The sequence below is a fragment of the Hypanus sabinus genome, chromosome 20 (assembly GCF_030144855.1).
Source record: "Hypanus sabinus isolate sHypSab1 chromosome 20, sHypSab1.hap1, whole genome shotgun sequence".
Taxonomy (NCBI): domain Eukaryota; kingdom Metazoa; phylum Chordata; class Chondrichthyes; order Myliobatiformes; family Dasyatidae; genus Hypanus; species Hypanus sabinus.
Window position 1 is genome coordinate 61,755,324 of NC_082725.1, and position 22,965 is coordinate 61,778,288.

General features: G+C 38.3%; 1 protein-coding gene across 1 annotated transcript in view; it reads right to left on the bottom strand.

Annotated features, from left to right (window-relative positions):
* Window positions 1-19,551: 19,551 nt before the first annotated feature.
* The window catches only part of LOC132378582 (E3 ubiquitin-protein ligase MARCHF11-like), a 48,256-nt gene continuing 44,842 nt past the window's right edge, over window positions 19,552-22,965 (bottom strand). The window contains exon 3 of the mRNA XM_059945617.1: window positions 19,552-21,060. Within this exon, the coding sequence (XP_059801600.1) occupies window positions 20,735-21,060 (326 nt within the window). The 3' untranslated portion in view covers window positions 19,552-20,734. The remainder of the gene's footprint in view (window positions 21,061-22,965) is intronic.

A 22,965-nucleotide genomic window follows, 5' to 3' on the forward strand; every position in this document is an offset into this window, starting at 1 on the left:
AAAGAGAATTATAGATTTGGAAACTACAACGGAAGACATAGTTGAAAGAATAAATAAAATGGAAGATGATACTACTGCCTGGACATTAGAAAGAAAACAATTTATGGAAAAAATTGATAAGCTTGAATATTTTAGTAGACGATACAATATTAAAATTGTTGGACTTAAAGAAGATGTAGAAGGAGAAGATCCAATAATTTTTTTTCAAAAATGGATCCCTGAAGAATTGGAAATGGAGGAAGATACTCTAATTGAGATCGAAAGGGCTCATAGAGCCTTAAGGCCAAGATCTCAAGCTGATCAAAATCCACGATCAATTTTGATAAGCTGCTTAAGATACCAAGATAAAGAAAAGATCCTGAAGGCGGCTGCCCAATGTGCCAAAAAGAGAAACGGGCCATTAATGATAGAAGGGAAGGCAGTTCTTTTTTATCCTGATATAAGTTATAACTTTTTGAAGAGAAAGAAGGAATTTAACCCAGCGAAAAATGTCTTATGGGAAAAGGGTTATAAATTCATAATGCGTCACCCAGCAACGCTGATAATTTTTTTGGAGGAGAGAAAAAGATTTTTTAACGATTATCGAGAAGCGGAGGAGTTCACACAAAAACTTCCACCCATTCGCTAATTATACATAGAGACTTCCAAGCGTGATGGATTAAAGATGAAGATAGAGACAGTGAATGGAAGTGATGGACATTTAAGGATGATACAGGGAGAAAAGCAAAATTTCAGAAATAATAATTGAGAATAGTATTTTTTTTCTTCTTATATATATACTTTTCTATCTTGCAGGGGGGCTGGGGAGCTTTGGATCGGTTACTGCGGGATACACGTGTGTAATCATGGTGATTGCCATGACCCGTACAACAGAGGGGGGTAATGTTGTGTTCCTTTTTTTTCACAACAATTAGTAGGGGGGTATTTTGTTTTTTTCTTTATACTCTATTTTTCTTCTATCTTTCTGCCTGGATGATTGGTGGGGACACACATAGCAACATGGAGAATTTTAAAAAGATTTCCTAAGATACCACGAAAGTTGAAAGATAAGGTATTATTATAGCTTGGAGTAACATAATTAAAAATAATGACTAATTTACTGACCGGTAAAAAGAAAAAGAAAAAGAATTCTAACATACATTTAAAAAATGAAAATAGATATAGCTTTTTAACAAGAAACACATTTAACAGACAAAGAACATCAGAAATTAAAAAGAGATTGAGTTGGAAATGTTATTGCAGCTTCATTTAATTCAAAGGCGAGGGGAGTTGCAATTTTGGTTAATAAAAATTTACCAATTAAAATACAAAACGTATTAATTGATTCGGCGGGGAGATATGTAATTATACATTGTCAAATTTTTTGGAACTATGGACTCTTATGAATATTTATGCACCAAATGAAAATGATGTAAAATTTATACAAGAGGTCTTTTTGAATTTGGCTAACGCACATGACAAAATATTAATAGGTGGAGATTTTAACTTTTGTCTAGATCCAGTTTTAGATAGATCAACAAAGGTGGTCACAAAATCAAAAGTAGTAAAATTAACTCTATAATTGATGAAAGATTTAAACGATTGATATATGCAGAAGAATTAATCCAAAAGAAAGAGATTACTCATTTTATTCAAATAGACATAAAACATATTCAGAGGATAGATTTTTTCCTATTATCAACGAATATTCAAGATAGAGTGGAAAATGTGGAATATAAAGCGAGAATATTGTCAGATCATTCTCCTTTGATAATGACAATGATAATGACAGATAAAGAGGAATCAATTTATAGATGGAGATTTAATTCAATGTTACTAAAACGTCAAGATTTTTGTGATTTTATGAAAAAGCAGATTCAGTTCTTTTTAGATACAAATTCACATTCAGTTGATGATAAATTCATATTGTGGGAAGCAATGAAGGCATACTTGAGAGGTCAGATAATAAGTTATACTTCTAAAATTAAGAAGGAATATATGATAGAAATAGATCAATTGGAAAAAGAGATTACAAAATTAGAAAAAGAATCTCAAAGAAATATGACAGAAGAAAAATGAAGACAACTTATTAATAAGAAATTACAATATAATACACTCCAGACATATCGAACAGAAAAAGCAATTATGAGAACTAAACAGAGATATTATGAACTAGGTGAAAGATCACACAAGGTCCTTGCATGGCAGTTAAAAACAGACCAGACTTCTAAAACAATAAATGCAATTTGAACAAGAGTAAATAAAATTACTTATAAACCTTTAGAAATTAATGAAACTTTTAAGAATTTTTATTCTGAGTTGTATAAATCAGAATCACAAAATGATAATGTCAAGATAGAAAGATTTTTATCACAAATAACTCTTCCAAAATTAAATACGGAAGAACAGAAGGGATTAGATATGCCTTTTACATTGAAAGAGGTCGAAGAAGCCCTACGATCACTTCAAAGTAATAAATCCCCAGGAGAAGATGGTTTTCCGCCTGAATTTTATAAAAAGTTTAAAGATTAATTCCTTATTTTATGGAGTTAATACATCAAGCAGAAAGAACGCATAAATTTCCAGAATCTTTTTCGACAGCTATTTTAATAGTATTGCCAAAAAAAGATAGAGATCTTTTAAAGCCAGCATCATATAGACCTATTTCTTTATTAAACACTGATTATAAAATAATAGCAAAAGTCTTATCTAACAGATTATCCAAATCCTTACCAAAATTAGTACATATGGATCAAACAGGATTTATTAAAAACAGATAATCGGCAGATAATGTAACTCGGTTATTTAGTATAATTCATTTGGCACAAAAGAGGGAGGAAATGAGTGTGGCAGTTGCTTTGGATGCAGAAAAAGCATTTGATAGAATGGAATGGGATTTTTTATTTAAAGTATTGGAAAAATATGGATTAGGAGTATCTTTTATAAAATGGATTAAAACCTTAAATATTAATCCCAAAGCCAAAGTAGTGACAAATGGTCAAATTTCAACACCATTTCAGCTAACAAGGTCAACTAGGCAAGGTTGTCCATTATCACCTGCTTTATTCGTGTTGGCGATAGAACCATTAGCTGAATTAATTAGAATGGACCCAGATATTAAGGGTTTTAGAGTTAATCAGGAAGAATATAAGATTAACTTATTTGCTGATGATGTTCTGCTTTATTTAACAAACCCATTGCACTCATTACGTAAATTATCCTATAGATTAGAAGAATATGGGAAAATATCAGGTTATAAAATAAATTGGGATAAAAGTGAAATTTTACCTCTTACTAAAGGAGATTATAGTCAATGTCGATTAATAACTCAATTTAGATGGCCGACAAATGGTATAAAATATTTAGGTATAAGAGTTGATAATGATATAAAGAACTTGTATAAATTAAATTACTTACCATTACTGAAAAAAATTCAAGAAGATCTTGATGGTATTACCAATAACATTAGTAGGTAGAGTAAATACCATAAAAATGAATATATTCCTTGGACTACAATACCTATTTCAATCATTACCAATACAACTACCTCAGAAGTTTGTTCAAGAGTTAAACAAATATGTGAGGAATTTTCTTTGGAAAGGTAAGATGTCAAGAATATCGTTGGAAAGATTGACATGGAAATTTGATCTAGGAGGGTTACAATTTCCAAATTTTAAGAATTATTATAAAACAAACCAACTTAGATTTATTGCATCTTTTTTTGAGAAAGATAAACCGGCATGGATTAGAATAGAACTAGATAAAATAGGAGAAAATACACCAGAAGATTTTATATATAAATGGGAATCTAAATGGATACGGGAAAAGAAAGAATCTCCTATATTAAAACACTTGATTGACTTATGGAATAAGAAAAATGTTGATGATGAGACAAAGAAATCTTTATTAGCAAAGAGATCTTTAATTCAAAATAGACTTATTCCTTTTACAATGGATAATCAACTTTTATATAATTGTTTCAAAAAGGGATTAGATATATAGGAGATTGTTTTGAATTAAGTATATTAATGTCATTTGATCGATTAAAGAATAAATATAAAGTATCAAACAATACTCTTTTTTGTTACTTCCAACTAAGAGCTTATTTAAGAGAAAAATTAGGTTAAACAATGTTATTGCCGAAATCTAATGAAATAGAAACTTTAATTCAAAAAGGAAAGATTAAAAAATTTATTTCTTATATGTATAACTTGATTCAAAAACAGGCAATTAAACAAGGAGTCCATAAGTCAAGACAAAAATGGGAAAGTGACTTGAATATTAAAATTGAAGAAACAAATTGGTCAAGACTATGTCTTGATAGTATGACAAATACAATAAATGTCTGGTTAAGATTAGTGCAATATAATTTTTTACATCAATTATATATTACACCACAAAAAATAAATAAATTAAACCCAAATTTATCCGATCAGTGTTTCCGATGTAAACAAGACATTGGTACTTTTTTACATTCTACTTGGTCGTGTTCTAAAATTCAACCTTTTTGGACAAATTTAAGAGTTTTATTGGAACAAATTATTGGAACACAACTTCCACATAATCCAATATTATTTTTACAAGGCGATATTGAAGAGATAAAACCGAAACCCAAATTGAATAAATATCAGAAAGAATTTATAAAAATTGCATTGGCAGTAGCTAAAAAGGCTATTGCAGTTACTTGGAAATCGGATACATACTTAAGTATAGATCACTGGAAGAATGAAATTTATGGCTGTATTCCACTTGAAAAAATTACTTACAATTTAAGAGATAAATATGAAGCATTTTTGAAAATTTGGCGCCCTTATTTACAAAAGACAGGATTAAATATATAGGTGCTCCGAAGATGAAATAATTGGTTATTTGGGGAAATAAATAAATATATATACTAAAGTTATTACGAACTCCATGGAGCATGTGGGGATCTTCCAATATCCAGGCACTCTTTCTTTCTTTCTTTCTTTCTTTCTTTTCCTTTCTTTCTTTCTTTTTTTATATAGGGATGTTAGGGGGGGGGTAGGGTATATATATATTTTTTTCTGTCATATATTTTCTTTTATTTCTGTAATTATTTGAAAACTCAATAAAAAAAGTTTTAAAAAAAGATAAATGTGAGGTGGTTCATTTTGGTAAGTCAAATATGATGGCAGAATATAGTATTAATGGTAAGACTATTGGTAGTGTGGAGGATCAGAGGGATCTTGGGTTCTGAGTAAATAGGACACTCAAAGCTGATGCACAGGTTGACTCTGTGGTTAAGAAGACATGTAGTGCACTGGCCTTCATCAACCATGGGATTGAGTTTAAGCGCTGAGAGGTAATGTTACAGCTATATAGGTACCTGGTCAGACCCCACTTGGAGTACTGTGCTCAGTTCTGGTCACCTCACTACAGGAAGGATGTGGAAACCATAGAAAGGGTGCAGAAGAGACTTACAAGGATGTTGCCTGGATTGGGGAGCACGCCTTATGAGAATAGGTTGTGTGAACTAGGCCTTATGTCCTTGGAGCGACGGAGGATGAGAGGTGACCTGATAGAGGTGTATAAGATTATGAGAGCCATTGATAGTCAAAGGCTTTTTCCCAGGGCCAAAATGGCTAACATGAGAGAGCACAGTTTTAAGGTGCTTGGAAGTACGTACAGAAGAGATGTCAAGGGTAATTTTTTTATGCGGAGAGTGGTGAATGCGTGGAATGGGCTGCCTGCGATGGTGGTGGTGACAGATACGATAGGGTCTTTTAAGGGACTCCTGAATAGGTACATGCAGCTTAGAAAAAAATAGACAGCTATGGGTAACCCTAGGTTATTTCTAAAGTAAGTACATGTTCGGCACAGAATTGTGGGCCAAAGGGCCTGTATTGTGCTGTAAGTTTTTTATGTTTCTTTGTCTTAAGGGAAGCCATGGAGCCTTGAACACATGTTGAACCTTTAGTGTGGCAGTCTTGGTTCTTGGTTCTTGGTCCTCCAAAATATTCCACATGGAATTTAAACTGGAGGTGGCGGAGGGTACACTTAAGAAGGAGATTTTTGAAGAAGAAGTGCTGTCTTAAATTTAATTGGGTTTGATTGTGTGACTATGGTAGGATGAAGATTATTCCATGCTTTAATTGTGCAGGGGAAGATTGAATTGCTGTACACATCTAAATTGGTAGTTGGTATTTCAAATAGAAATAAGTGCCCTTGTCTGCTCCTAATAGGTTTGGGTTTGGTGTAGGATTGGTAGTCTATGTCAAGCTGACCATTTAACATTTTGTAAGAACAGGTCAGATGGTGTGCTTCACATCTATCTTGGAGAGAGTTCCACTTTAATGAATTCAAAAGTTGGGTAATACTTGCTTCTCTCTCATAGGTATTTGTGATAAATTGGGCTGCCTGTCTTTGGACTCGCTCGATGGAAGTAGTGTTTTTGTTTGTGTATGGGTCCCATGCAGCTGCTGCATATTCCAGATGTGGCCGAACAAGGGTGAGATACAACTTCTCCTTGACAGAAGTTGAATAATGATGAAAATTGCGTCTCAGAAAATTTAGGATTTCTGTTATACTCACTGTTGCATGATGCATCTGACCATTCCAATGCAGATCATTCTGGATTTTGATGCCAAGATACCTGATTTGTTTGATTTCTTCAAGGGTGACACCCAAGATCTTATATGATGTTTTACCTGGTTTTCTCTTCCTGGTGACAAACATGGTTTCACATTTGGAAAGATTGAACTGCATGCCCGATTGTTGTGACCATTCAACCATACTATCAAGATCTTTTTGAAGAGCATCTTCATCATCAGCTGACTTAATTGGACGGTATATCAAACAGTTATCAGCAAAAAGTCTAGTGGTGCTTGTGACATTTTCAAGGATGTCATTAATGTAAAGTAGAAACAAATGTGGGCTCAGCCCTGTGCCCTGGGGCGTACCACTTAATACTGGAAGCCATCCAGAGCTTTTTCCATTCACGCAGACACACTGAAGACGTTTTGTCAAGAAACTAGAAATTTATCTTTTACTATTAAAGCGAACACCGTAGATGTCGAGCTTCCTAAGTAATCTTTGGTGGGGAATGACATCAAATGCTTTAGAGAAGTCGAGCACTACTAAATCAGTGGTGACATTGTTACCAAAGTTTTTGGCCAGGTTATTTGTTTTCAGGATAAGCTGAGACTCACATGATCTGTGCTTCCTAAAAGAATGCTGGTTGTCAGCAAGAATATTATGTCTACTAAGGTGCCTCATCAGATTGCTGTCAATTATATGCTCCAAGAGTTTGCATCAAGTGCTTGTTCATGAAACAGGATGATAATTTGATGGGTTAGCGATTGAACCCTTATTAAAGAGAGGGGTGATGTTTGCCTTTCTCCAATCCAGAGGAAGATCACCTGAATTGAGCAACTGCTGGAAGATAAATTGCAGAACAGGAGCTAGTTCTTCAGCTGCAATCTTGAGGGCTTGATTCTGAAACTGGCCCAATAGTTTTTGTCGTATTGATGTTGAGCAGTAACTTTTTGACACCTTCAACCTCAATTTCGAAAGGAGGCATATCAATATACAGGCTGGGTGGTAGATCAGGAAAAAATGAAGGTTCTGTATCTTCCCGGGTAAAGACATTTTGAAATTGGTTTGCAAGGGCTTCTGCTTTCTCCTGGTCCTCAGTGATCAGACAATTGTTCACCTTAAGCATCTGGACACCAATGTTGTCTGTCTGCCTGGATTTCACATATCTCCAAAAATCCGTAGGATGCTCTCCTTCAAGAATTGAAGAAACATGTTCTCTATGAACACTCCTAATGGACTTGCTTTCACACTCTGGTGAATTTGTCCCTATCTAGTCTTGTACCACTTTTCTTGGTACGGATGTAAAATTTCTCTTTCTTACTGCAGAAATGTTTTAGTTTCACTGAAAGCCAAGGAGGATGCATACAGCCCTTAATGAGTTTATGAGGAACATGATTTGTAACAATATCATTTAGTGAGTCTCTCAGCCACACCCAGTTGTCTTCAACAGATAGTTTGACCGGTTGTAAATTAAAGAAGTCGTTCCCAAGTTGTTTTGATAAGTCTTTGAATTTCTCACTGTTCACCTTTCTCCAAAGGGGAATTTTACAAGGTGGTTTAGGAGGAACTTTAGTCTTTGTGTGCAGTTTTGCTTAAATAATAAAATGATCACTAATTCCAGCACTAGGTGAAACTTCCGATATTAAATCTGGATGTGAAGTCAGCAATAAATCTAAGGTGTTTTTGGTGCCACTTGTATCATCACGTCTGGCAGGAAAAGTGACTTTCTGAGACAGGTGTTTATTCAGAATCAGATCAGCCAGGGCTTCCTGAAGAGCATCTTTTCATTCACTTTGAGTGCCGTCAGTCCAATCTACACCTGGGACATTAAAATCATCCCCCAGGATGATAAACGGAGAGTGCAACAATGCGTTTATTTTTAAAGTGCTTGATTCAAGGTCTAAAAGAGGCCCAGACTTTGCATCATGTGGACGATAAAAGCTCCCGAACTGTACAGTGTGTCCCTGAAGTGTAGCTTGACATCAGATTTGCTCAGAATCACTGCCCAAGTCAGTTCTTTCAAAACAAGGAATAGTATTGTTCATACCAATAAAAACATTGCCTCGTTGAGAATTTCTGTCCTTTCTAAAAATTTGGAGATGGGGAGTGAATATCTCAGCAGATTTAACTGAGGGATCAAGCCAAGATTCAGTCCCAATTAGAATGTCAGGATTTTCAATTTCAATAAATGAATTAATCACAGCCGATTTTCCTTTTATACTGCGGCAATTAATGATAGTGAGGTGACCCACTTCCCAGCACATTCGAATCAGCTCACAAAGTGGCGCGCCCCGGCATTGAGGCCGGTCCCAAAGAGGGCACCAAGCCTGCTTCACCAGCAAGGGGAAAAGCCCGCACGCGGGATGGTACTGTGAATATGCGCCCCCTACAGCAAAGGAACAGGAAGGCTTTAAAGTGAGGCCACGAAGTTTGAATAAACCTCTTTCACAACTGCAGCTCACCGACTACGTGTCATTATTTCAGCGCTGCGTGTAGCACATCGCTACAATAGCAATTTTAATCCCATTACTTTTACTAGTACCCTTGCGAGCACTGTCTCCTTTAGTATTTCAAGTTTTATTGTAAGCATTGCATGCATTTCTTTGTCCATCAACATATTGAGAGTTAGTGTTGGCGGGGGGTGGGGGGGCTGGGGTCTGCCATCAATGGGAGTGTTGCCCTTACCATCTTTCCCAACAATGGTCCAACCATCTTTTGTCTTCACACATTTCAATGGAGGAGGGTTCCTCTCTGCTTTGGGTGCCATTATACGAGTCCACCCAGAAGCAGTTTTTTTAAAGTGTTAATTTGGGTAAATGACCAGCGCAAATTGGGCTGGATGATTTTAAATTTGCATGGTACCATTCATCACAATTTGAGTTGTTACTCAAGGATGCAAGGCTTTCAAAGGAATTACTCAAGTTGAGCATACTTGCAAGGTCACTTGACAAATCAAAAAATGAACTTGCGAAGTTAATGACATCACACACTGGGCATAGCCAAATGGCACTTAAGTTTCTGGAGTGAAAATCAACAGTGTCATCAGACACATTAGAGCAATTAAAATGAAACCAGTTTGTACACATCGAACACTGAATGCCAGAATCTTTAACGGCATACAAGCACAAACCAGATGGGTACTTTGGTTTACGTCCACAGTGCTGAGGTTTTAGGCCTGGGATGAGGTTAATGTCCCCAGCCAGTAGGTTAACAATAATGAGCAATGGTAGACAACTTCTAGGGTAGCCTAAAAAGGGAGTAGATGAGTGTTTCAAACCACTTCCACGAAACACATTTACTGCAGATGAGTAAGAAAGCAAGTCAGTTTGGTGCACTGGCACTTTTAAGATGCACATTTCACAATGCGGGGCAATAGAAGAGTAAAAATAAATGGCAGAATCCTACCATGCGTCTTCTGGGCATTTAATCTTGACAAGCCAGGGACACGTTCACGAAAAATCCTCAAACCAAATTGGAAGAAGGCAATCATCAGAAGCAAACACATCACTGGAGTTGATGTATTTTGTTGTCTTCCGTATCCAGAAAGAAACATGGCATCAATCCAATCCTTGTTCACATGACAAGAGTGGGGATATTGCGCAAATCTCACAAATATACCAAAACTATAAAAACATTTGTAAGTACATCAAGCGAAAGAATTTAATTTGGCTATCAAAAAACTTTACAACTTTAAAATTTTAAAAGTTCGCAATAAGCATAAAACCATAGAATCAAATGTACTATGTCGTAGGAATCCAATATGGCACGAGGAGGTTACAGTATTCTACAGTGTAGATTGCAGCTGGGCCAAATAGTGGGAAATCTTTCAAGGATTAAAAGTACTAAAAAGAAAGAAATATACAGGTAGAAGAGGCTGCCCACCTCTTATGTAAGATGATAATTAAGCAAAACAGCATGGTTCCGAATATAGAAAGAAAAAAGTTGAGTTTTTTGAAGAAGAAGAAAATACTATAGGTATACATCCAAGCAGTGGAAATGTTTCCTTCAGTTTAGTTGAGACCTAATTTCCAGTTCTTCACACCTGCTGCGAGTGTGAACGCTGCAGCCCGGCACTCGCTCTGATCCAGCTCACAGCCCAGCCTCGGGCCTGCGGCTCCTTCAGTGGCAGCAGAGGGAAACAGGGCCTGAGCTGGCATATCTCTGTTGATGGAGACTCGCGAGTCGACGGGATCTTAGGGAGGGCAATGAAGTGGGCGGCTTGGAAAATCAATCCACAGCGACCAAAATGGTAGTGTTTCCATTAACAGGGATAGCCCAGTGACGAAATCCACCTAGAGATGGGACCAGGAGCGGTGGGGCACAGGCAGGCCCGTGTGATGTCTTGTTCTGAGCCAGGTGGCACAAGCAAATACTAAATGGTGGACATCCTGGGACATAGATGCACCAAAGTTGTGTTTTTCTAAACTCCTGGGTCCGTTGAATTCCCAGATATCCAGCCAGACCCCATTACAACACTTTGGAATGCACTGCAGCAGGGAAAAGCAGGTGGTTGGGAGGTTCCCCCATCCGTGCCTGGGTCTGACTGTTGGGCGGCCCTCACCTCTGCCTCTATTACCCAGATGACCGGAGCAGTAATACATCAGCAAGGAAGAATGGGCTCTGGATTGGTAATGTCCTCAGATCTGTCGAACTGCCAGGAGAGCGCATCAGCCTTGGTAGTCTTGCAGCTAGAACAAAAGGTGTGTATGAAATTAAGTCGGGTGAAGAAAAGATCCTGCCAAGCTTCACAAGAGTTGAGTCTCTATGCATCCTGAATATAGGAGAGGTTTTAGGGATCTGCCCAGACCAAGAAAGGATGCTCTGCCCCCTCCAGCCAGTGCCACTATTCCTCCAGGGGTCTCTTTGATAGTCAGGAATTCCCGGTTCCCAACATCATAGTTGCTGCTAGCCGGAGTCAAGCAACGAGAAAGAAAGGTTCAAGGGTGTAGCCGGCTATCCACAGACGAGCACTGAGAGAGGACAGCTCCAATGCCGACATCGGATGCATCCACCTTGACAACGAATGGTTGAGTTGGGTCTGGGTGTTGCAGCAATGGGACAGTGGTAAAACAGTGCTTTAGCTCCAAAAATGTTTGGACAACACCATCAGTCCAATGGAATCCTGCCGAGGTTCTTCTTGGTGAGCGCACTTATAGAAGTCGTGATAGAGCCAAAATTCCAGATGAAAATTTGTAAGCGCCGTAAAGCGCCATGCCTATTTGACTGTAGATGCTTTGGGCCACTCTAACTGCCTGTTCTTTACTGTAGTCCATTTGAACACTGGATGGGGAAGCTGACAAACAACACATGGAGCTCACATTTCTCAGGTTTGAGTAGAGGATATTTTCGAGGAGCTGTCTGAGAACCCTGTGGACTTGCAGGACTGTTCCTGCTGAGAGCAGAAATAGTAAAGGCGTTGTCTAACTACACAAATTGGTTCGACATGTACCTGAGCACATCACTAAAGCCTGGAAACAGCAGATGCATTGGCCATTGGAGGTGTTGAAAACAGCCTTCCACTCATCCCCTTCTCTCATACAAACTAGACTAAGCACTGCGCAGATCAATTTCAGAAAATATAGTTGCTTCCTGGAGATGTTCGAGCTGCCACATCTGCTCTCAGGATAAGGCTTTTCATTCTGGAACGAAGGAAATATCCTCCTTTTTCAAGGAAAGGGACTGCCCTCAAGTGCATCTCTTGCATTTCATGCTCGTCTGCCCTTACCCATCCTCCCACCACTCTAACCCACCGGGCTTCATGCCCAACATGCAATTTTCTGAAACTTCCTCTGTTTCCAACGGGATCCCACCACAGTCTTTCCCTTCCCCCACTTCTTGTTTTCATCAGAAATCTCTCCCTACATCCATTCGTCCCTCCCCACTGATCTCCCTCCTGGCATTTATCCTTGCAAGAGGAACAAGTGCTACACCTCCTCCCTCACTACCATTTAGGGCCCTAAACAGTCCTTCCAGATGAGGTGACACTTCACCCGTGAGTCTGCTGGGGCCACGTACTGTGTCCGGTTCTCCCGTTGTGGCCTCCTGTATATTGGCGAGATCCAACATGGATTGGGAGACTGTTTTACAAAGCACCTAAAAAGCTGAAAAGCAGGATGTTTTGGGCCGAGAACCTTCACCAGGAGATGAACCACGTAAGCCAGTTTTCATGCATCATCACAAAAACGACCAGGCTAGGCTTGGAATGTCAGCAACAAACACAAGGTACCGGAATACTCAGCAGGTCAGGTAAGTCAAGACATTTCAGAAGGATATTGACCATGTATTCAAATCATAAACCTTTGAAGGGTCTCTGCCGGAAACATCAACTATACTCTTTTCCATAGATGCTGCCTGGCCTGCTGAGTTCCTCCAGCATTTTGTCCCGGTACCCTGCAGCTGCCGGGATCAGAGTATCTTGGTATCCTGCAGGCATTGGGATCAGAGCATCCCGGTATCCTGTAGCCACCGGGATCAGTGAAATTGTTTTGCTGCTGCTTGTGCATGGGAGGGCGGAGGCTTTGGGGTTCTAACGTTTAACCGTGATTCATTCTTTGGAGAACTCCCCTGTTTTTGTGGATGTTTGCAAAGAAAAAAGAATTTCAGGATGTATATTGCATACATTTTCTGACATTAAATGCACCTATTGAACTTGTCCCCTACCTGACTAATGAATCTCAGGACAAGGGTGAGCTGCTCTGTCTCTTCTGGGTTCATCTTTCTGTTGGCTGAGACTTGCTGTCTGTTCATTCAGATATGGCCTAAGTGTGGAGAAAGAGACACTGAAGCAGGTCAATCATTCAGACAGGGTTTTAAGGGAAAGGAAATAAATAGACACTAGGCTAAACAGGGCCGATAACTTAAGCTCTCATACGGAAAGCTAGATGCTAACACCATGGCTGAAAGGAATATCTAAATATAAGATGAATACCGCTCATCATCAGCAACAGCTGACTCACAGTCCACTTTCTCAGGCAAGGCCGAATGCAAGCAGACAGCTGTGCTTTGCTCAAGTCTTGACAAGCGCTACAATGAAAAGAAGGGAGTTAAATACCACCATAATGAAATAACAATTAGCTAACACGTGTGCAATTGCTGAATCTGCTGCGCTGCCGAGTCCATGATTATCACAGGAGTAGGCTCTTCTGGCCCTTTGAGCAGTGCTGAACAGCATTCTCCTGATTTAGGACAATTTGGATTGTGAGAGGAAACCCACACAGTTACAGGGTAGCAGTGAGAATTGAATCCAGATAGCCCGTACCGTAAAGCGTTTGACTAACCACTACACAACCGCGTCAATCATAACTGTGGAAGACACTAGATTAGTAGCATGCCAAACATTCAAAGGAGTCAGGGGGCAGAAATGAGTGTAGTTGCTACTACTAGGGAGAAAGTGCTCAGAAAGCTGAAAGGTCTGAAGACAGAGAGGTCATCTGGATCAGATGGACTACACCCCATGGTTGTGATGTTGCGCTGAACTAATTAAGCTAATGACCCCTAATTCCTTCTGTCTGCACATAGTCTATATCCATTTATTTTCTGCATACTCATATTATCTAAGAAACTTTTTAATGCCTCTATCATACCTGCCTCCATGATCCTGTGAAAAAAGATTGTTTCGCTCATCTCCAATGAACTTTCCTGTCTTACCTTAAATACATGCCCTTGAGCATTATAGCACCTTCAATAATTTCTAGTTTTACTGTTGAATGTCAGACAGTGCTGTTATATATGAAGTGGGGCAGTCAAATTTTGCACAACAAAATACCATAAACAACTATAGAATAAGTGACCAGAATATCAATTTTTCCTCAGTTGATTGATGAATACACAGTGGTTGAGACATTTGTGAGAGCTCCAAAATCTCCAGCAATTTCTTCTTTGAATGGTGGCATTCTTTGAATCTTTTACATCCCACTGTGTGCGCATGTGGCATAATCATAGTCTTAAGGTTTGCGGGGCTCATCTCACATGACCTCACCCTGAAACGCAGCAGTGTCTCAGAGGGGCTTAGTAAATAATAACTGAATGTTGTGCAGTGCTTCTGTAGGTAATTTTATATATTAATTCTAAGAAAATTATTAAATCTTTGTCAATTGATTTCAATGGTTTGCAGATTGCTAACTTGATAGTCTTAAAAGTTATACAGCATTGAAAGAGGCCCTTCAGGCTGACTCATGCATGTCAACCAAGTGTTTACATGAAATAGTCCCATCTGCCTGCTTTTGGTACATGTCCCTCTACCTTTCCTATCTATGTTGCTGCTTTTTAAAAATTGTAATTATACCTGCCACTACAGTTTCCTCTGGCAGCTCATTCCATATACCCACCATTGTTTGTGTGAAAAGGTTGCTGTTTAGGTCACTTTTAAATAGTTCTTCTCTCTCTAAACCTATGCCCTCTAATTTTAGCTTCCCCCTACCCTAGTGTAAAAGCTGTGACCATCCACTTTATCCAGGCCATAATTATCTGGCATTATCTTGAATAAACCTGCAGGATGGCTGAATTGTTAAATCCTGTGACATTTACCTGTAAAGGTTCAGTCTCTCTGACACATTGGCCCAGACTTTGAGCTCAGATTTCTGGATCAGCAGTAGAACTTACTTACTGTCTTACTTGTCTTAGAACTTGTCTTACTGGTGAGACTGCTGTTGAAGATGTCTAATCCTTTGGGATTAACCTCATCAGTGGATATTTTTCTGTATGTGCCTAGGCTCAATGTTGAGCAGACTGAAATGCACAAATGTAAAGGAAAACATCCAGTGCTTACCTATTCAATACAGAAACAAAATTGAGCTGTTCCTTTACAGGTGCATATTCCAGTCCCTCAAATGGCTGATTTCACGGGACAACAAAAATTTTGTTTCCTGAATACTGCCTTATGGATTTTGGGCTACTGATCATGAAAATCTTGATAATATTTCCCTATCACACAACATTTTTTAAAAAATCACCTATATTTGTTATTTCAATTCATAGTTCAAGTCAAGTAAAATGTTGCCCACAATGTAAGATGAAAAGTTTTCTATCTTATCCAGGCTTGCCTGAACATGCTTCGGCAGGGTGGATGGTGCATGGTCAGACAGAATAACCGATGTCAAGATTAAGGAAGGCATTCTTGTTGGTCCACAAATCAAAAAGGTCATCAATCACAGGCAATTCGAAGGACTTCAAGAGAAAATTACATGGAAGGTATTCAAGAATGTTACTGGAAATTTTCTTGGCTACTACAGAGTACCAAACCACATACAGTAGATTAGCAAAATGCTTTGAGTATACAAAACCATGAAGTGCAACATGTCACTAAAAATTAATTTTCCGCATTCCCATTTAGACTTCTTCCCTTCAAATCTTGGCGCTATCAGTGATGAGCATGGTGAAAGGTTTCATCAAAAAATTGCGGTATCAGGGCAGCTAGAATCCATCAATGCTGACTGATTATTGTTGGACATTTAAGCCTCAGACATTGAGTACAAATGAAAATCATCAGAAAATATTTTTAGCTTAGTTGAGCTATTGCAAAGCATCAGCACCATTATGCAATTAAGTGCATATATTCAAGCAAAGTTAATTTTGTGTTTCTCCCAATTCTTACAAGTAGTCTAAAATTATATTTGTGTTCAGCTACAAGTCTATCATTAACAAAATAAAAGTTTCTGAGGAAGCAACTTTTCAAAGAAAATGTGTCATGCATTGTATTTATTGTGACCAGGCACCAGGATTGATGCCCATGATATTTTTCCTAATAATTAACCTGGCCACATTGTCTTTTCAGTCCACAGGGGTGCAAGATGAGCACTTCTCCCCTCACATTTAGAAATATTTGTATTTAATTGGTAATGGGAGAAGGGAGCTGTCTCCCTTATCAGGTAGACCCTTACCTATATGATAGACTGTATGTGACTGTAGACCTATAGCAAGATCGTTTACTGCTCTCAAAAGGACCAAGCCACTCAGTTATATCATAACCACTGCATTAAAGAAAAAAAGAATAAAACTGATGCACCATCAATAACTCTCGGAGATGGGAGGCAAACAATAGGCTTTTATTAGCTGCAAGAAACCACCACACAACATCCTGGAGACTGAGGGGGGAGCAGTGCCTCCAACCGCCTTTATACAAGGGTCTGTGGGAGGAGCCACAGGAGCAGCCAGCAGAGGGGCATGTCCAGACAGGTATATGTAGTTCACCACAAAAACTACCTGCTATCAATTTAGGTATCAAATTTAGACAAGGCAGATTTTCTCCCTTTCAGATAATATTTTAAAATTCTCCTCACAAACATTTGGGAGTTGTTGTCTGCATTGGGAAAACTGTGTCACACCAGACCAACATTGATCTGACACAGTCTTGCAGAGTTTTATACCATTTTATAGTGTTGCAAGGAATATAAGTGAAAGGGTAAGCAATGACACTGCTGAAGCCTTGGGAAAGGCAACAACAGAAATAGTTGCCATGTGTACGATGATTCTTCAAAATTTTATGGCATTAGATCTTCTCTTAGCAGTTTTGGGGGGGGACATGCAATTATAGGCAAGGAGTGTTGTATTTAAATACCTGATAACTTGAATGCGTAACTGATTTGGCTGATTATATTCATAAAGAAACAGCTAAAATACATCAATCTGATGGATGGGATTTCTTCGATTTGTCCTGCAGAAGGGTCTTGGCCCAAAATGCCGATTGTACTTTTTTCCATAGATGCAGCCTGGCCTGCCGAGTTCCTTCAGCACTTTGTGTGTGTTACTTCTTTGACTGGATTCATTTCAGTCTCACAAGTTGGGGTTACTCAATATTACAAGTCATGTTATCCATATTAATATGCCTTGTCATAGTTTACAGTTTACTTGTTTACAGTTTAGTTTTTTACAGTTTTTACTTGTTTAAAGGGTATCATTAATAGAATTGTTCTGCCTAACCATGCCATAATCTTATGACTACTTTGAAGAAGATACCCTTTGATATTTCATAACCCAAGTAGCTTTTTGATTATTTTATATGTAACATAGATACCACAGATTTTTCTGCCTCTGAATTTTCAGATGTGATGATTCCAAACATACGATTAAGAATCAATTGTGTGGCGGGAGAGTGGATTGTTGGATTGGATGTTTTGTTATTCCATCACGTCTTAATTAATACCCCTCTCAACTCCATTCTCCTACCTTCTTCCTGCAACCTTTGAAGTCCTGACTAGTCAAGAAACTATCAACATCCACTTTAAATGTACCTAATAACTTGGCCTCCACATCTACCTGTGGCAATGAATTCTACAGATTCACCACCCTCTGACAAAATAAATTTCTCATCTCTGATCGCTCTATTCTAAGGCTGTGCCCTCTGGTCCTAGACTCTCCCACTATAAGAAACATTTTCTCCTCATCTACTCTATCTAGGCTTTTTAATATCCAATGTGTTTCCACTCATTCTTCTAAACTCAGGTTTAGAAGAATACAGAATCCTGGTGCCTCGTCACAATAAATACAATGCATGAGCTCTGGAAGAGAGTACAGGTCCAGAGCTCATTCATTATTTCTCCTTCAGGAAACCATGCCCACTTCAGCCTATTTTATCATGTGCTTCTAAGAATCCTGAAACCTCATCCTTAATAGTGGACTCCAACATCTTACCACCCACTTCCTTAGAGAGTGGAATGACATTTGCAATTTTTCAGTCTTCTGGAACCATTCCAGAATCTAGTGATTCTAGAACAATGATTACTAACGCTTCCACAGAACCGAAAGGGCTGTCACTGTGCCATTCTGTTCTATGTCCTTTATGAATTCAATTGTTTTCAAACTCATTCAGTGGAACACGGGACATTGAGTTATGTACTGTAACTGGTATCTGGAGGGCTAGACCAGTGAGCATGGCCAGTTGGAGAAAATAATTGTTCAAAAATAATTATTCAATAACTGAATAAAGCTGGGGTGAAGTATCAGTGGTGGTGGTTACAGTACGTTTGGATTGTCATGAAAACTTATCTGGTTCACTAATGCCCTTCTAAAAGGAAATCCTGCACATTCCTGTGGCCGATACACAGCTCTAGACTCACAACAAGGTGGCTGTCAATAAATCAAATCAGAGGCTCAGCTCAGTGTTAGGTGATAAATATTGCCCTAATGAAATCAAATAAACCAAAAATCATCAAGTCATGTCATGCTGGCTTTGATGCTTCAGTTTAAACCTTAAAGTTAATAGTGCTAAACAACAGCCTTTCCAAATGTTTAAATAGGAAAGATCAGTAAATAAGGACAAATAGACTGAATTAAGTCAGATTTCAGAAATGCATTACCAGGGCTTATATTTATAGGTGTCACTACTGAAATTCAAAAGTCCTTTTTGAGTTAATCACAGTATTAGGATTTCTACCAACAATTAAAACTCACGGATGTTTCTCTCAGCCAGAACTATATTTGGCAGAGAATGCAGACAAAAATGCGATTTGAGACATTTTGGTACAAATTATTGTGCAGTGGCTCAGAACTCCCCACCACTGGTGAAACATCTGAACTCTCAATGATCTATGCACTAATTCTGCATTTACAGTACCTGGTGTTAAAATTTGGCCCAATTTTCAGAAACATTAAAAAACTATTTTAAAAAAATAATTATTACAATAATAGAACTATTACAAGATTTTTAAAACGATTTAAACAATTGCTTACAAAGTAAAAGAATTATAAGCTATATATTAACTAGAACTTACCCTTTCCCCCGCTGCTTCTCTCCATTCAAATGGAGTTGCTGCTCCTATCTTCGTTGAATGTGCAATAACATTGTCAGAATCAACAAAATCCCAAAGATTCTGTCAATTATATGGGGAAACTATACCTGCTTATATTTTCCCCCCAAATCAGGGAAACTCTTCAGACCACACAGTTTCATGTATTGCCATGGAACCACTGTATGCAAGCTATTTTGCAGGATACAAATATCAGTCAATTGCCTAAAGACGTATTTTATTAAATTAAACATATAAAAGTAGCATTAAAGCTGTCGTATCCATTTATTAAGCAGCTAAAAAACATGTTATAATATACACCAATGAGTATGTAACTCAGTATCTCAATGCATAAAATAACTTCACCTTTCTTTCAACCACATGATCAGTATAATGCATTTGGCTAGGTCATGAAGATAGGTCCTGAAGACTTGCATTATCTGATGTCAATCTATAGGGATCTGAGGCAATTGTCTATACTGGTAAGGCACCCAGGCTTATATATGCAAGATTCATTATTAGGTTTGACATTAACAGGACTGTTTGTACAATTCAACAAAAGTGGCTCTCTGCATTCAAATAACTTACATAAAACTCTTCAGCAAAGGATAGCATAGAGGTTAGCAACTATTTTTTTCCTTCCCTAGGGGTGCACTTGAATTTAAGCCAGTTAATAGCTGGCAGGAGTGTAAAGGAACTAACTGGCATTTTCACCCAAACTCTAGATAGGTGTTCCATTTCACTGCCTCATATTCTGCATAATTTCACTCTGATCACCACACTCAATTGTTCATCCTATTCAAAAAATTGCTTCTCTGGGAAATGCTAATGTCAAAAGCTGCCCTAAGATTACAGGTAAGGCAAATTATTGAGACCATAAAGTGCAAGGTTTATCCTCCATCTAATTCCATGCAGTACAATGCCTGGGAATGGAAAATGCTTGATACTGACATCAAATGGGGGGGGGGGGGGAAGACAGGATTTTTCCATTTTCTAGCTCTGATTTCTCAATGTGAGGAATTTTAAATGTCACAATCTTAAGGAAGAACAATAGTTAGAAAACAAGATCTTGAATTTCACTGATTTATCATAGTTTTGCAACTAGCTCCTAGTTGTATTCCATGTAAGGTAATAATATTTAAAACAAACTGTGGAATTGTTTCATAGTAAAAATTGAGGACCTTAAAGCAAATAACTTTTAAGGAATGTTTTTGGCCATGTTTTGCCTTTCAAAATAATTAAAAACAGTATTGCATGAAGAAACATAATATATTAAGTTATAGATAGAAATCAACCAACATTTTTAATGTCTTTAAATATATATATATTACATTGGCAGGACAGCACTCTAGCAAAAGTGCATGCGTTTTATAAAAGGGTTTTTTAATATATTACTTTTCTTTATCTTATATACGTTTGATCTTGGTGAACAAAGGCAGGAATAAACATTAGTTCATTAGACCATGAAGAACACTCTTTCAAACTGTTGTTACCCTCATTACCACCTCAGCAGAACTGTTCTCATCATACTCCTCATCTTGGGCTCTCAATCGGTTGAGTAAATGTAATAAAGTATAGCTGCAGTGAAATGGTTCAGCCATTAGCCTGGTGGAGCCAACAGGCCTTCGTGTTCTGAACTGATTCAGAGATGACCAAAGAGACTGGTTGACTGAGCTTTCAGCATGGTGGCTGTTTACTTCTAAATCATTTGCTTTATCATAATTTAACACGGTCCAGTGCAGATTAACAGCTCTCCAGCGTTTAAACACTCGATAAATTGCTGCTCCTTCGTGAATGATCAGACCTGTGGAAACAGTATCAAATTATCAAAGCGAATGTGATTGCAGCTCCTCTTCGCGTAATGCACATGTCACAGGTTCTATTAATAGTTGTGTCTCCTGTTAGAGGACACCCATCCCCTAGACCTTTACAAGAGCTGTACAATACATCCTAGGCTACAGTAATTTGATTAGGAATAGCACAGAGTGCAGAAACTGAATCTGTAATCTTTTATTAGTGTTTAACTATAAGCATATGTCCTATGCATCTATTAAGAACTTTGAGGTAATGGTTCTAAAAATCTTTCCACCAAATATAAGGATACTTAACAACTTAATAATGTTATTCTTTGGATTAGATCCCACAAGTCACTGGCAATGCTCAATAGTAAATATCAATGTGACCTTTTAAGTGGAATGCAAAAGTATTCATATTATTAATTTTGAAATAAGAAATTGATTTCTAAAAAATAATCTATACATTAGACCATAAGACAGGAGCAGAATTAGGCAATTCACCCCATCGCTCCACCATTCCATCATGGCTGATTCATTATCCCTCTTAACCCCATTCTCCTCCCTTTCTACCATAATCTTTGATGCCCCTACTAATCAAGAATCTATCAACCTCTGCTTTAAATGTACCCAATCTCTTCCACAACCATCCCTGGAAAGGAACTCCACTGATCCACTACCCTCAGGCTAAAGAAATACCTCCTCAATTTCTCTTCTAAAGGGACGTCCCTGTATTTTGAAACTGTGCCCTCTGGTTCTAGACTCCCCCACTAAAGGAAATACCCTCTCCATGTCTACTCAATCCAGGCCTTTCAATATCTTTTAATAAGATCTTCCCCACTCCCCCATTCTTCCAAACTCCAGTGAGTACAGCCCAGAGCTATAACTGCTCCTCATACTTTAACCCTTTTATTCCTGGAATAATTTTTGTGAAACTCCTCTAGACTCTCTCCAATGCCAACATATTATTTCTTAGATAAAGTGTCCAAAACCACTCACAATGCTCCAAGTGCAGTCCGACCCATGCCTATAAAGCCTCAACATTACATGCTTGCTTTTTATAGTCCTCTTGCAGGATTCGCTCTCAAAATGAATAGTAACATTTCATTTGCCTTCCTTATCACTGATTCAACCTACAAATTAACCTTTCTGGAATCCAGCAAAAGTATTTCCAAGTACCTATGCACCTCTAATTATTGAATTTTCTCCTAATTTAGAAAATAATATACACCTCTATTCTGTCCATCAAAGTGTATCACTAGAAACACACGAAAAATACTGGAGGAACTCAGCAGGCCAGGCAGCACCTATGGAAAAAAGTTAACAGTTGATGCTTTGGGTGGAAACCCTTCATCAGAACTTGAGAAAAAAGATGAGGTCAGTATAAGAAGGTGGGAGAGGGGAGGAAGAAATACAAGGTAGTAGGTGACAGGTGAAACCAGGAGAAGGGGAGGGGTGAAGTAAAGAACTGGGGAGGCCATCAGTGAAAGCGCTGAAGAAGAGGGAATCTGATAGGAGAGGATAGTAGGCCACGGAAGAAAGGGAAGGGGGAGGACCACCAGAGAAAGGTGAAAGACAGGTAAGGTGAGAGAGGGAAATGGGAGTGGGGAATGGTGAAGTGGTGGGTATGGCACTTTCCAGAAGTTTGAGAAATCAATGTTCATGCCATCATGTTGGAGGCTACCCAGATGGAATATAAGGTGTTGCTCCTCGAACCTGAGTGTAGCCTCATCACGGCAGTAAAGGAGTCCATGAACTGACATATCGAAGTGGGAATGGGAAGTAGAATTAAAATGGGTGGCCACCAGAAGATCCCACTTTTTCTAGCAAATGGAGTATAGATACTCGGCAAAACGGTCTCCTAATCTACATTGGGTTTCACCAGGGGGCCACACAGGGAGCACTGGATACAGTAG